The sequence below is a fragment of the Xyrauchen texanus genome, chromosome 34 (genome assembly GCF_025860055.1).
Source record: "Xyrauchen texanus isolate HMW12.3.18 chromosome 34, RBS_HiC_50CHRs, whole genome shotgun sequence".
Taxonomy (NCBI): Eukaryota; Metazoa; Chordata; class Actinopteri; order Cypriniformes; family Catostomidae; genus Xyrauchen; species Xyrauchen texanus.
The window spans coordinates 33,962,805-33,978,464 of record NC_068309.1 but is presented as its reverse complement, the minus strand read 5'-3'; the positions used below and the strand labels follow the sequence as shown (position 1 = coordinate 33,978,464).

At 38.1% G+C, this 15,660-nt stretch overlaps 1 protein-coding gene across 2 annotated transcripts in view; it reads left to right on the top strand.

Moving 5' to 3' along the window:
- Nucleotides 1-7,661: 7,661 nt before the first annotated feature.
- LOC127627883 (chromosome-associated kinesin KIF4-like) overlaps nucleotides 7,662-15,660 on the top strand; it is a 39,728-nt gene continuing 31,729 nt past the window's right edge. The window contains exons 1-6 of one of the 2 annotated variants that reach the window (XM_052104481.1): nucleotides 7,667-7,706; nucleotides 7,819-7,892; nucleotides 10,691-10,814; nucleotides 11,640-11,754; nucleotides 11,864-12,054; nucleotides 14,447-14,536. In XM_052104481.1, the coding sequence (XP_051960441.1) occupies nucleotides 10,692-10,814; nucleotides 11,640-11,754; nucleotides 11,864-12,054; nucleotides 14,447-14,536 (519 nt within the window). In that variant the 5' untranslated portion in view covers nucleotides 7,667-7,706; nucleotides 7,819-7,892; nucleotide 10,691. Of the gene's footprint in view, nucleotides 7,893-10,690; nucleotides 10,815-11,639; nucleotides 11,755-11,863; nucleotides 12,055-14,446; nucleotides 14,537-15,660 lie in introns of both variants that reach the window. The other variant, XM_052104480.1, reaches the window with a different exon arrangement.

Genomic DNA, 15,660 nt, shown 5'->3' with positions numbered 1-15,660 from the left:
ACTCGATTTGGAAGGCACGTCGGTAAAAGAAATTCAGCGTCAACTGTCCAACATCTCAGTGATGCTGACAAAGGTTGAGTCATCTGAGAGGGATCTGCTAATCCTCCCGAATCCAAAACAGACTTAAAACACATTTCGGAAAAACTGGAATATTTCTAAAATATGAGCTGAAGGAATAACATATGGATTGTTGGAATTCCTGAGCATGAAGAAAGCAGAGATATGGTGAAATTCCTTGACGAGCTTTTCCCGAGTCTTCTCGACATAACAAGTCATAAACTGGAAATTGAGGGAGCTCACAGAGTCCCCGTTCGTAGATCTGCTGAGCGAGATAGGCCCCGATCAATCTGGCCAAATTTCTGAGATAATCCGATAAAGATCTCGTGTTCCGCCAGGCCTCCTCGCAAAGGAAAGCTTTCTTGGAAGAATCACAATATTTTCTTGTTCCTGGACTTTGTCAATTTGACAAGAGAGAAATGCGTTCAGTTCAAGGAATGTAAGAAACTCTTACGTCAACGGAAGATCGCTTTTGCATTGATGTTTCTGGTCAAACTGAGAATAGAAACAAAGGATGGCCGCAAAGTGTTTACATGTCCGAAACAGGCACTCTCTTTCATAAATACATTGGAGTGAGTAAGCCATTTGATGTTTCTTATATTAGTGGACTGACTCACTGTTCAGTGACTCGAATGTCTGAGGAAGCATTTTTGTTTCTTTTTGTGTTGGTTCCGCCTAGCAGTTAGAGTTTGTTTTGTAGAATAACACTTCCTTCAAGAACCTTTTGCATTGACGGAAGATCGTTTTACACTGAAGTTCCCAGCCAGATTGAGAATGGACACTATGGAATAATATCTACATGCTCACATAAAGGACGTATTTTTAAAGTTGACAGGCTGAGTAAGTCATAGTGTTTTTTATGCGGACCCGAGTGAGTTTGGCTCTTGATCATCCGAGGAACCAGGATGCCTGTTTTGTTTCTTTTTGTGCTTGGGCTTGTTTTGTGAAATAACACTGTTTCGGGACAGTAGTGGATGAATCTGTTTATTCTTTAGTGCTTATGCCTCCTATTGGCTGGAGTTTATTTTTGTGAAGTATTTTTAAGGGACATCTGCTGCACTCATAACAGCCGGCTCACTGAACAATTGTTTGTCTGCCCGAGGAAACTGAACAGCTTTATATCAGCTGGAGTTTGTTTTGTGGAGGAAGACACCTTCAAGACAGTTCTATATGAATCTACTTGTTCTTTGTGTTTATTCTGCCTGTTGGCTGTGTATTTTCTGTTATGTAATTTTGCCTAAAAGAATTTGTGCAGAAACACCAGACTTGACCAATCCAATGGCAAAATTATCACAGGGGCTCTCGTAGGCATACAGTCAGGTCCATAAATATTGGGACATCGACACAATTCTAATCTTTTTGGCTCTATACACCACCACAATGGATTTGAAATGAAACAAACAAGATGTGCTTTAACTGCAGACTTTCAGCTTTAATTTGAGGGTATTTACATCCAAATCAGGTGAACGGTGTAGGAATTACAACAGTTTGTATATGTGCCTCCCACTTTTTAAGGGACCAAAAGTAATGGGACAGATTAATAATCATAAATCAAACTTTCACTTTTTAATACTTGGTTGCAAATCCTATGCAGTCAATTACAGCCTGAAGTCTGGAACGCATAGACATCACCAGACGCTGGGTTTCATCCCTGGTGATGCTCTGCCAGGCCTCTACTGCACCTGTCTTCAGTTCCTGCTAGTTCTTGGGGCATTTTCCCTTCAGTTTTGTCTTCAGCAAGTGAAATGCTGTCCCATTACCTTTGGTCCCTTAAAAAGTGGGAGGCATTACAGTATTTTGGGTTCAGCCATATGCTTGAGGCAACATTTCAATAAATGTCAGAATTAAACACACTGGACACTTTTGTCCAAACCATAATTTGATAGAAAGTCTTTGCAATGGCGAAATAGGGGCAAGAACGTCCTGTTCAATACAAAACCAGGGACGGGCTCTCTCAGGTGGAAGCGACCAATGAGACAAATGTCTGAGACTGAATGCATAATAATAAAACTAAATCTTGGGTAGACCTAGCCCACCTTTGTCAATCGTCTATGTAACTTGAAATGTAATCTGGGATGGTTACCATTCCAAATGAAGGAATTGGTTATGCTATAAAATTGCTTAAAATAAATTAGGGGGGCATCTACAGGGAGAGATTGTAACAGGTAGTTATATTTTGGAATACAATTCATTTTAATAACATTAACCTTCTCAATCATAGATCAATTTAACGAAGCCCACCTGCCCACATCACTCGAAAACCTTTTTATTAAAGGGTCAATATTAACTGACTAAATCAGACAAAATACCTGGGAATAAAATGCCAAATACTTAATGCCCTGTTTGGGCCACTGGAAGGCGCCCAGCTGAAAAGCCATTACTGGGCAGTACGCTGTCAGAGCCAAAGCTTCAGATTTAGACCAATTAACTCTGTATCCCAAAATTTTTTAAAAAGAATTATTCTGTGGAGGCAAGGCATAGATCTAGTGGGGTCAGAGACGAATAATAAAATATAATCTGCATAAAGTAAAGCTTATGTGCCACACCTCCCGCCATCACCCCAGGATAATCATCCTCCTTTCTTATTGCGGCTCCTAATGGTTCCAGGGCAAGACAGAACAATAATGGAGAAAGAAAAATGTTCTGAAATGAATCCATTTGTTTGTACCGCCACTATCGGGTGTCTATAAAGTAACTTAATCCATTCAATAAAAGTATTCCTGAGCCCGTACATTTCCAAAATCTTAAAAAGATAATCCCATTCTACCATATCAAACATAATTTTTGCCGTCAAGTGAGATGGCAGCGACCAGATCTGATAATTCGCCACTGACCGCATAATAATGATGAAACAATGATCTATATGTATAAGAGATGTCATAACTTAATCGGTTAGCCAGAATTTTTGACAATATTTTACCATCTAGCTGGATCAATGAAATTGGATGGTAACTCTTACACTCACTTGGATCTTGGTCCTTTTTAAGAATCAGACTGATCCGGGCTTGTCATGGTTGGTGGAAGTTTTCCATTCTTTAATGATTCTGTATAAACTTCTAGCAAAAGTGGAGCCAGTTCTGTAGTATAAGATCTAGAAAACTCAGCAGCAAAGCCACCTGGCCCCGGAGCCTTGCCTGTAGGCAGGGACTTTTTTACCTCGTCAAGCTTCTCCAAGGTTAAAAAAATAAAATAAATGAATGGTACAATATTCAAATATTATTTTTTTGTGTTCCACAGAAGACAGAAAGTTACACTGGTTTGGAATGATGTGAAAGTGAGTTTTCTTTATTGGGTGAACTATTCCTTAATGACCAGCTCATAAGTCATTCACCTGCATGTCTCCCTGGAGTGAAGACTGGAGCCAGCACAGCCACATCACAGACACAGGGGCTGACCTGCAGCTTGACAATGTGTGGACTGAGAGAGGCTATGACCCCGGGAGAGATATCTTCTCCAATCCTCCACAGCAGGACTGGCTCTGAGGAGAGAACACAAGTCACTTTGAAGAGTCTTGTTAATGTCAGTGACCGATGCTGGTTTATTTCTTGAAGTGTTAAGAAATCTCAGACATATTCCTTCATAATTCCCCCTACACTTTTTAATCAATACATTTGCATGACTTTGCTGGTCTTTTCAAAGGGATAGTTCACCTCAAAATATTAATTCTCTCATCATTTACTCAGTCTCATGTGATCCCAGATGTGTATGACTTACTTTCTTCTGCAGAACACAAATATTTTTAGAAGAATATCTCAGTTATGTAGGTCCATACAATGCAAGTGAACGGTGACCAGAACTTTGAAGCTTACAATAAGGACAGCATAAAGGCAGCATAAACACATTGCAGTCTCTAGGCGTGATCCTGATTTCAAGCTTGATTACACTAGATCACGATGACCATGGAGACTGCAGTCAAGATGTGCAATGAAAACTGAGTTATAGTTTGGTCTGTTCTCACCCAAAACCAGCTGGATTGATTCAGAAGACATTGATTAAACCACTGGAGTCTGATGGATTATGTTTATACTGACTTTATCTGCTTTTAGGAGCTTCAAGGTCCTCTTCACTTACACTGTATGGACCAACAGAGCTGAAATATTCCATGACATGTAGATGTCTCATAGAAAACATGAGATGTGTAACAAGGGAAACTCAGACAAAGTAGTAGGATCCATTTGCAGAGTTTTTAATAGAGAAAAACAATATTGAAGTCAGCAGGCAAAGGTGAAAACCAGATGATCAGAACACCGTAAACAAATCCAAAACAGAAGTGAGTGGGCAAACACGAAGAAACAGGCAGAGATCAGGCAACCATGTAATTCACAGAAAACAATCATGCCAGCATATCACTGAGACCAAATATTTTCCCCATTTTGATGGTTGATGTGAACATTAACTGAAGCTCCTGACCCGTATCTGCATGATTTTATCCACTGCACTGCTGCCACATGATTGGCTGCTTAGATAATCGCATGGATGTTTGTTGGAGCCAGATGGGCTGGTTTGATTATTTCTGTAACTGCTGATCTCCTGGGATTTTTACGCACAAATGTCTTGACTCCGAATGGTACCAAAAACAAAAAACATCCAGTGAGTGGCAGTTCTGTTGATGGAAACACCTTGTTGATGAGAGAGACCAACAGAGAATGGCCAGACTGGTTTGAACTGACAAAGTCTACAGTAACTCAGATAACCACTCTGTACAACTGTGGTGAGAAGAATATCACCTCAGAATGCTATCATGAGATGCTGGTTGGCGCTGTTTTGGCAGCACGAGGGGACTTAAACAATATTAGGCAGGTGGTCTTAATGTTGTGTCTGATCAGTGTGTGTATATACACTCACCTAAAGGATTATTAGGAACACCTGTTCAATTTCTCATTAATGCAATTATCTAATCAACCAATCACATGGCAGTTGCTTCAATGCATTTAGGGGTGTGGTCCTGGTCAAGACAATCTCCTGAACTCCAAACTGAATGTCAGAATGGGACAGAAAGCAATTTTGAGCGTGGCATGGTTGTTGGTGCCAGACGGGCCGGTCTGAGTATTTCACAATCTGCTCAGTTACTGGGATTTTCACGCACAACCATTTCTAGGGTTTACAAAGAATGGTGTGAAAAGGGAAAAACATCCAGTATGCGGCAGTCCTGTGGGCGAAAATGCCTTGTTGATGCTAGAGGTCAGAGGAGAATGGGCCGACTGATTCAAGCTGATAGAAGAGCAACTTTGCCTGAAATAACCACTCGTTACAACCGAGGTATGCAGCAAAGCATTTGTGAAGCCACAACATGCACAACCTTGAGGCGGATGGGCTACAACAGCAGAAGACCCCACCGGGTACCACTCATCTCCACTACAAATAGGAAAAAGAGGCTACAATTTGCAAGAGCTCACCAAAATTGGACAGTTGAAGACTGCAAAAATGTTGCCTGGTCTGATGAGTCTCGATTTCTGTTGAGACATTCAGATGGTAGAGTCAGAATTTGGCGTAAACAGAATGAGAACATGGATCCATCGTGCCTTGTTACCACTGTGCAGGCTGGTGGTGGTGGTGGTGTAATGGTGTGGGGGATGTTTTCTTGGCACACTTTAGGCCCCTTAGTGCCAATTGGGCATCGTTTAAATTCCACGGCCTACCTGAGCATTGTTTCTGACCATGTCCTTCCCTTTATGGCCACCATGTACCCATCCTCTGATGGCTACTTCCAGCAGGATAATGCACCATGTCACAAAGCTTGAATCATTTCAAATTGGTTTCTTGAACATGACAATGAGTTCACTGTACTAAAATGGCCCCCACAGTCACCAGATCTCAACCCAATAGAGCATCTTTGGGATGTGGTGGAACGGGAGCTTCGTGCCCTGGATGTGCATCCCACAAATCTCCATCAACTGCAAGATGCTATCCTATCAATATGGGCCAACATTTCTAAAGAATGCTTTCAGCACCTTGTTGAATCAATGCCACGTAGAATTAAGGCAGTTCTGAAGGCGAAAGGGGGTCAAACACAGTATTAGTATGGTGTTCCTAATAATCCTTTAGGTGAGTGTATATATACACACAAAGACAAAGATCCCCCATAGAATCTCCCCCTGCTTGATGAGCTCTGGCGTTAGCGCTCTCAAGTTTTCTAAATAAATGTCTTATTTTAACTGTTAAATTTTATTTTCAATTTAATGGTAATTAAAGTTTATCTGTGTCATTTTTCAGGTACAAATGTCTTCAGATAAACAGGAGCAGCACTGCGAGTAGCCTTGTCACATGATACTTTTTCAGCAGTGGTTTAATTCTAATTAGAAATATTAATCTCAGGATATTCTACAGTAAACTGAGCAAATACAAAGGCTGCTGTGCTATTAGCTTGCCACATCTGCTGAGGTTGAAACAGACATGGAAGGAACAGTACGATCAATGGATGCAGGTGCTGGGAAGTGCTCCTCGTCTGTAAAGGATGGACATGATGAAAGATTAAAATAACAATTATTATTATTATTATAAAGCTAGCCATGTTAAATGTCATATAAGAAGATAATGCAACTGTCTGTCAAAAACAAAAAAAAGATCTCACAAAAGGCATGGTTTATCCTTATAAATTATTGATCTGGGATTGTAGAAAACTCACCTGCTGTATCATCATCAGCTGAGGCATAATGGTATTGGAATATAATAGCAAAGACGCCAAAATGGTAGACAAATGTAAATAATGTTAAGCTATTATCAGTACCAAGTTTATGGAACAGGGTCTTATTTTTATAAAAAAAATATATATACCCAGGAACAAATTATTTTAACACAGAAGACACAAACTTCTAAAACTAGCTAAGTAATGTGTTATATAATAATATATCAAGATGTCAAGACTATTTACGAATATTTAATCAAACATGTACTTTCCTAAAAAAGAAGATATGCTACCTTGGCTATGTTAACTAACTAGCCAGCTAACATTAGCTCGCAACGTAGCCTCACTTAACATACCTTTATCTTGCTGTTTTTTCCTCTTCCTCTGTTTTCTTCTTTTTCTTTTTCCCTGCACAAGAGGGATATGTCCTTTTTGTGATATTGCTGTTTTGCTGCAATGCTGCTACCTTCTAACAACTAACTGTCTGGCTGTGCTAGCATCCTGCAGACAGTTAACATAATATTGCGTTTTTGTAAAATTACCATTGTCCATTGACATAATCATATATATATATATATAAAATATATTAAAAAATCAGGCTGTCATTTCATGTGTTCTTGGGGGCCCCCTGGTGGCCATGGGGGCCCTAAGCAGCCTCTTAGTACGCTTATGCCTTGGGCCGGCTCTGCGTTTAATTGAAGTATTTTATTAAGATTTCACTTGAAAACTGTCATTTTTAAGACAAATAACAATCCTAGAAATTAACAGATTTAAACGATTTCAATATCTAGATTAAAATGTATCCAATATGACAAAAAACATCCAGACATTTGAATGCGGCTCAATGAAGGATTTGGTTTCATGAGCCTCAGTGCGCCCCCTGGAGGAAGACAGTAGACACTGCCATGGGTGGAGCTGAAAATAGGAATCGCTACGTAATGCCGTTAAAGGCGGGGTTAAGTATTTGAAAGTGGCGGGCAGTATCTTTCTTTAGCGAAACAGCGATTCACGGATTTATATGTTTGTGAGTAACATTTATCAGCCTGTTCACATCGGATAACGGTATTTTTGGCGTTCGATTAAGGTTATGTTTGGCCCCATCCTGTTTGACAACGTTGTCAATTTTCTGTAAAAAGGTGAACTGAGCTCCATTCCTCGAGCAGGCTGCAGGCCGGGTGGAAACAACATTACTCTTGTTTTAAATATTCAGGTATGCTGTATGAGCTCAGTTACATATTTGTATGTGTGCATTTAGATATAGAAAATGTATATTAAGTTGTATGACATTGCACATTAGTTTATTTGTGTTTGAATATTTTTAGATACTCAATGGGCATATGGGCCTTGTGACTAAGAAGGGAATATATTGTTTGGGGGTTCAGGGGTATCCCATGAGAGAACATTTTTAAAATGTAGAAGTCTGAATGGACCATTTTTATATGTTCCTTCAAATGAAAACCATGCACACAACAGTAGGACTATAAATATCAAATAATGGAAACATTCTCAAGAGAATTTCCCTATACTACGATTAAAATCACATTGTTGGTTGTTTTTCCATGCCAGAGATATTGACATCTTTTTTTTTATTATTAATATTATTATTATTATTTTTATACTTTTCTCCCAGTTTGGAATGCCCAATTCCCACTACTTAGTAGGTCCTTGTGGTGCTGTGGTTAGTTACTCACCTCAGTAACGTGTCTAGTAACTAGTTGCCTCCATGTCTGAGACTGTCAATCCGTACGTCTTATCACGTGACTCATTGTGCATGACATCGCTGAGACTCACAGCATTTGGAGACTCGTGCTACTCTCCGCAATCCACGCACAATTTACCACACGCCCCATTGAGAGCGAGAACCACTAATCATGACCACAAAGAGGTTACCCCATGTGACTCTACCCTCCCTAGCAATGGGCCAATTTGGTTGCTTAGGAGACCTGGCTGGAGTCACTCAGCGCACCCTGGATTCGAACTCGTGACTCCAGGAATGTTAGTCAGTCAGCGTCAATATTTGCTTAGCTACCCAGGCCCCAATGTTTACATCTTTGATTAATTTTCACAAAAATAATCTGTTTGTTAAAGGCTCTAAACACGCTGATTAATGAAGCCAATGACGAAAAAATAAATATTATACTTAAAAGGCACTCTGGAAGCACGTTGTCCGGTCACAAACTTGGTTTAGCTGAAAGGGCCAATTATCTTTTTAAGTTGAGATCTACTCAATCTATTTTCTTTGATATAAGTCTCCTGTTCTAATACCTGTTCTGTATTTACAGTCCGATTAATTCAAACATGGCACGGATGTGGTAAAGAAACTGCAAACAGCCACTGTTCTTAAAGAGACAGTACCATTTTAACTTTTGTTATACATGTTAACTCAGTGTAAATATGATTAATTATGAATACAAAATGTATATTTTTAAATTATGAAATATTTTATCTTCATCCAACACTTCAAATATGAATGAATTTAACACAAACATTAGGCTCCTGCAGTATCTAACCAAGGGTTTGGTGAAATTCGTCAGAGTTCAGGCAGTTCTGGCTCGCGCTGCTATATATTTTCTAACTCATCTGAATTATTGGGTGCGTTCCATTCAGAAGCGATCATCCCTACACCCTATGTCCTTCAAAGACTTTACCCTCCAATGTGAGTGCTTCAAATGGAGTGGGGCTCAAAAATAGTGGTCATTTAGTAATTTATTGGGAATTTATGTTTGGAACGACCCTACAGCTTGGCTTCGAAAAGCCCTGCGAAGCCATCATTTAAGCCTTTTCAAAGTGCCCAAAAATCAATAAAATGAGCTGTTTGAGAATGTTCATAATTTCAAACTTAAGCTGTCAATTTACACACAAGCCCTTTAATCTGCTGAAAGATGGTCTCTTCTTTTTTTTTTCTCCCTTTTTTGCCCCAATTTGGAATTCCCAATGCGCTCCGAGTCCTCATGGTGACATGGTTACTCACCTCAATCCGGGTGGTGGAGGATGAATCTCAGTTGTCTCAGCGTCTGATTCTGTCAATTAGCGCATCTTATTACATGGCTTGTTGAGTGCGTTACTGCGGAAACATAGCGCTTGTGGAGGCTTCACGCTGTTCTCCGCGGCATCCACGCACACCTCACCACTCGCCCCACCAAGAGCAAGAACCACATTATAGTGACCACAAGGCGGTTACCCCATCTGACTACCCTCCCTAGCAACCGGGCATATTTGGTTGCTTAGGAGAGCTGGCTGGAGTCACTCAGCATGCCCTGGATTCGAACTTGACTCAGGAGTGGTAGTCAGCGTCTGCTGAGCTGCCCAGGCACCCTTCTTACTTTCTTACTGTTAAAGCTGTAGATATGTCTAACTTCAATCAATCATTTAAAACTATTACAAACTATAATGTTGGACTGACAAAACCTGGTTTAGTCTGTACTTTTAAACCACACAAATAACAAACGTTTTTGTTTGACAACGTTTTTATACAAAGAATAAAGCTTAACCATATAAAGCCTGACATATTCAATAATTGTCATACAATTTTATATTTTTAAGCCTGTTTATACTGTTTCTACAAAATAATTAAATTGCTTGAATTCAATAAATACAAATTTTGAAATATCAGTAACAAAATAAATGTCATTGTTAATTTTAATTGATAAAAATCAGCAAAGATTTCACATAAGAAAGATATGCATCAAAACATGATGGTAGCTGTTTTGGAGAATTCCAGAATTCTCAAATCTATGGTTTTGCCATTTCCCGATATTGTCGATCATCGTCTGTCAATGAGTGTTGCAATCAGGATCTTTGTAAGACATCGTTGATATCCGATAACATCGGATATCCCAGCCCTAATGGGATTATTACAACACGCCGATGAGTAAACATTGACTGTGTTTTCATTTTTGGGTAAACTATCCCTTTAAGGAATCTAATCCAATGAATCTCTCGAGTTTAGAAAGAGAGCAATTTCTGAGTTAAGTTGCAATTTGTGATTAACGTCATCTACCCTTCCAGCATGACCAAGGAGGATGAGAAGTCCTTTCCCGTGAGGGTTGCGTTGAGGTGTCGGCCTCTGGTTCCTAAAGAAATCAACGAAGGATGTCAGTGCTGCCTCACTTTTGTACCTGGCGAACCTCAGGTCTGTTTGATTAGACCCCTTCCACTTAGTTAACACATATAAATGCACTTTAAGGAATCTTCATGCAGCTCTCATCCATAGAAAAAAAGTTCATAGTGACCATGACTTAAAAAGGACATAAAAGTATGCAAAGTGACGTTATTCCCCGAAAACTAACCCCATTCAACATATTCAAATGTTTGTTGTGTTTGGTTACAACAAGCGAGAACAATGTCAAATCTGGAGCGATTGTAAATATGTAATTAATTTAACAATTTACCTGAATACACCTACTATAGTAAACATGTTTTCAGTTTCTGTTTAATGTCATTTTTTTTTTCAAAATGTTTTAATGTCATGTGGTGTTACCATCCAGAGACAGTAAAAATAAAAATGTCATTAATAATAATTGAAAACAAATTTTTGTCATGTGTAGTGCAGAATAATTGTATTATTATTCATTAACAATAATGAACAAACAGTTTTGTTCTAAAGTCAATTATGTAGAAAACCATTATGTTGTCGTGGAACAAAATTAAATAAAACAAAAACCACCCTAAACCAACTTGGTTGCTTCTGAAGACATGGATTAAACCACTGGAGACGAATGGATTACTTTTATGCTGCCTTTATGTACCTTTTTGACTTTCAAAGTTCTGGCCACAATTCACTTGCATTCTATGGACCAACAGAGCTGAAATATTGTTCTAAAAATCTTCATTAGTGTTCAGCAGTACAAATAAAGTCATACACATCTGGAATGGCATGAGGGTGAATAAATTATGAGAGAATTAAACATTTTTGGGTGAACTATTCCTTTAACATGCACCAAAATCTCTCTTTCAGGTGATTGTTGGCAATGACAAGGCTTTCACATATGATTATGTGTTTGATCCAATGTCAGAACAAGAGGAAGTGTTCAGCAATGCTGTGGCACCATTGTTGTCTGGGCTTTTTAAAGGTTTGTTTGAGTACACCACAGTGATGATGATGTATCTGCTTTTATGTTGAGTCCCGATTAACTTTAATCAAAGAACTTGTTAAATAATGTTCACTGTTTGAAATCACAGGGTATCATGCCACCGTTCTGGCCTATGGGCAGACGGGTTCTGGTAAGACGTTCTCCATGGGTGGCACTTACACGTCAGAACAAGAGAACGAACCCACTGTTGGAGTCATCCCGCGAGTCATCCGGAGAATCTTCCAGGAAAAATCTAAATGTGTAGACTGTGAATTTGTGCTGGCTGTCACTTATCTGGAGGTACAAGCTTTTTATTAACTTCTTAAAGCCAATTTATACATTCTGTGAGAACACTGCCAAGTGCTAGTTTCTTGAGAGAAAACACCTTCATTTCTTAATAATACATTTAATAAATAAAATCAATGTAATTCGTGCATTCAAAAGTATTTATAAAATTATTGTAGCTTGTGCTGTCTCTTATGAATTTTAGCTGACGATTTATTGGCAAAGAAATAATTGGATTATGACTGTTAATTGTCTGTCTTAGGGCTTTCACAATTGTCATTGTCGTGAACTCGTTCCCACAATTGAATTGAGTAATGGCGTCTCAAACATGTGTAATTAACTTCACTTAACTTTTGTGATCATAAAGAATGTACTTAACTATTTAAGGTAACATGATTCAAGTAGACTTCACTCTGATTTGCTATTTAAATGTTGTTTCTACTTAATCATTTTAATTGAATGGACTCGAATTCTAATTTAATTTGAATGGACTCGAATTATTGTTAAAACAATAACACAACTTAAAGATTATAACTGATTCTAGGTCAGACATTAACTAAACGTATTTCTCCTCTGAAATGCACAAATACCTGTACTTCATTTGTACATGCACTAGGAGAACTGAGATAATGTTAACAGGGTTCAACTTGACCAATGGGGACACTTGAAACAACAGTTATGGTTATTCCTCATAGCCTTAATTTTGTACTCTTAAAGAGAAATTAACACTTAAAGTCATAAGTCTATGAATTTTTAAGAAAAATAGGTTAAAGGAACATGGATAATTGAGATATGAGCCCAAAACCTGACATTTCAAGTAATGTTTATTACTGATTTTTGAGTAATGACAGCATTATACAACAGTGTAATAACATTTACTTTAAGGCTTTAAAACTTATGAATGACATGAGAAATTATAATACAAATATTACATTATTTCTAAATAATCTCTCTTTTTGGACAATTTAAAGGATTAGTTCAACTAAAAATGGTAATCCTCCCATGATTTACTCACTTTTAAGCCATCAATCTGTCATAAATCTGTTCTGCGAGTCTATCTTTATCTCCGATATTATTTAATAATTGCAACAGGCCTAATTGTAGCATTAAAAATTAGTAGCCAAAAATTAATGCAACTCTGGACAGAAATAAATGTTGTGACGTTGCATAAGTTTGTCGAAACAATGCCATGATGAACGCCCACCGTAATCAAAGCTAAAGGTGGTCCAACAAAATATTAGAATGTGCTACTTTTTTTTTTTTTTTTGGCCAGGCAGTGTGTATTTATGCATTCAAGTCATGTCGTATTTATCAAATGAGTTGAACGCACATAAATGTGGCCAAAAAGTTTATTATAATGTAATTATGAGTGAGAAACTCTGGAGTTTATTTGAGCCCCGAGTTGGAGGCGTCAATGAAAGAATTATTTCATAAACAAATTGTTATTTGTAATAATTCAGTTTTACTTGAGGATTTTAACTGCACAATTTAGTTTGTATGCATTTACATTGCATGCATGATAAAGTTTGCCAGAAAGTCTCATTTAGCTGGTTAATGCAGCGACAAGCATTTGCAACAACTACATTTCCCATCATTATATGTGGCAATAATGATAAAGTAGAAAAGGCATTAATTACACTCCTATTGCATGGCTTTGCACTTCCTTTTGTTGCATTGATGCTATAAAAAAAAAAGAGAGAAAGAAATTGTAAAACGGGTCCTTTTATTTCCGACTAAAATCAATTGAGCGCACATCACGTCGTATTTACTATTACGGACCTCGTAAGTATGACCTGCCAAGGAGGACTTGAGCGCACCATATACTGAATATATCTATTTAAATTTCTTTTTGTCAAGGTTTTGTCAACTTAGTGAAACACAAACTGAATATAAAAATAGCAGATGCTCCCGAAAAACGAAATGTTGAAATACAAGGTAACAAGATCAATGATCGGTTGATGTGATGCATATTTCTTTAAAAAATCCTGGAGAAAATGCATCACTACCTCAGGTATTTGTTTTGTCATCATGGGGGATGTTCTCTAATCAAAGCTGTGGTCCACGTTAACGCAGCACAGCGTTAATTTTTTTTTTGGAGGGGTGCACATCAGGCTACGGCGGGAGTTTTATATTTGTTTTATTTTATATATGTCCTTTGTTATTTGGTTTAACTTGTTTTTTTATGCTAGGATTTTTTTTATTTATTTTTTTATCCTAAACTCTTATTTTTGTTTTGGTGTTATACACACATTGTTCTTGAACAATGAATATGTTTTAATTTTTGTTTTTGTTAATGATAATAACACTTGATTTATACCATCTTGTCCCATTTCTATGTTTCCTTTATGAAGGAAGTCATTGTTCTCATTGTCTAGCTCAATGGTGTTATTACTCTCTTTGATCTTAGATTTATAATGAAGAGATTTTAGACCTGCTGTGTACATCAAAAGACAAACCTGTCATCAGCATCAGAGAGGATCCAAAGGAAGGCATCAAGGTGAGTGATATGTCCCTGCACAACTACATTTCAGTAGAGCAAAATCGACCCCATTTACTTTCCTAATACACATCTTTGGTTTTATTGTGCACTATTAATTGGTGCACGTTCTTCCATAATTTTTATCGTCATCTTTCATCACAATGTAATAACTTAGTCCATCTCTTAAACAATTTCCCTTTTCAGCTGACATCCCGGCACCTTGGTAGTGTGGGTTATTTATTCACGTTAAAGGGATAGTTCACCCAAAAATGAAAACTCCTGTCATTGTTTACTCACCCCTATGTTGTTATAACCCTATATGACTTTCTTGTCTTAACACAAAGGAAAAACATTTTGTGCAATACATTGTAATACATTGTGAAAAAAAATTTGTGCTCAGTGAGTTCATACACTGGCAGTTTTATGGTGACCACCATTTTAAGCCTCAAAAGAACACAAAGTATAATTCAGAAGTCTAATACATTATTCCATGAGACTCATGATTGTTATGAAAGCATACGATAAGGTTTGGTGACAAACAAACTGAAATCGACTGTATTATTTAGTAAAAATGTCCCCTGACCGTTGAGCTCCTGTGCTCCTTCATGAGCGGACACGAGAGCAACAGTTCACGCAGCGCCCTCGTGACATTGGGACGATTTGTGTGAAAACGGTATACTCCTAAATCAAACAGAACACAGAGGAGGCTACAAGCAGCCACAGTCACACTATGTCCAAAACTGAAGGCAAACGACTAGTGATAAGTTATATTTTCTGTTAATCAGAGTTTTTGTCCTAACCAGCCATGACAAGCGACGTAAAATTTTATAGATAGCTTGTTTTCTATTTTCGGCATCGCGCGGGTAACTCCATCTGCTGTGAAATGGCATTGGTCCAAAAACAAAAAAAAAATACAAATAAGGCTGGGCATAGAAATGCATCAGTTCTTTGACTACAAACTCTTCAGATGTGTTTAAGTTTTGTAATCTGTTTTTTGTGCAGCTGTGTTGTGTTCTGTTGTCTCTTTCGCTGTGACAGACCTGTTTTTAGATAAACAAGTTTTAACTTGAATGCCGCGAAAGCACTGCGTGTTGCTGTCGCACCCTATCATGAACGTGCACAGGAGATCACCGGTCAGTGAA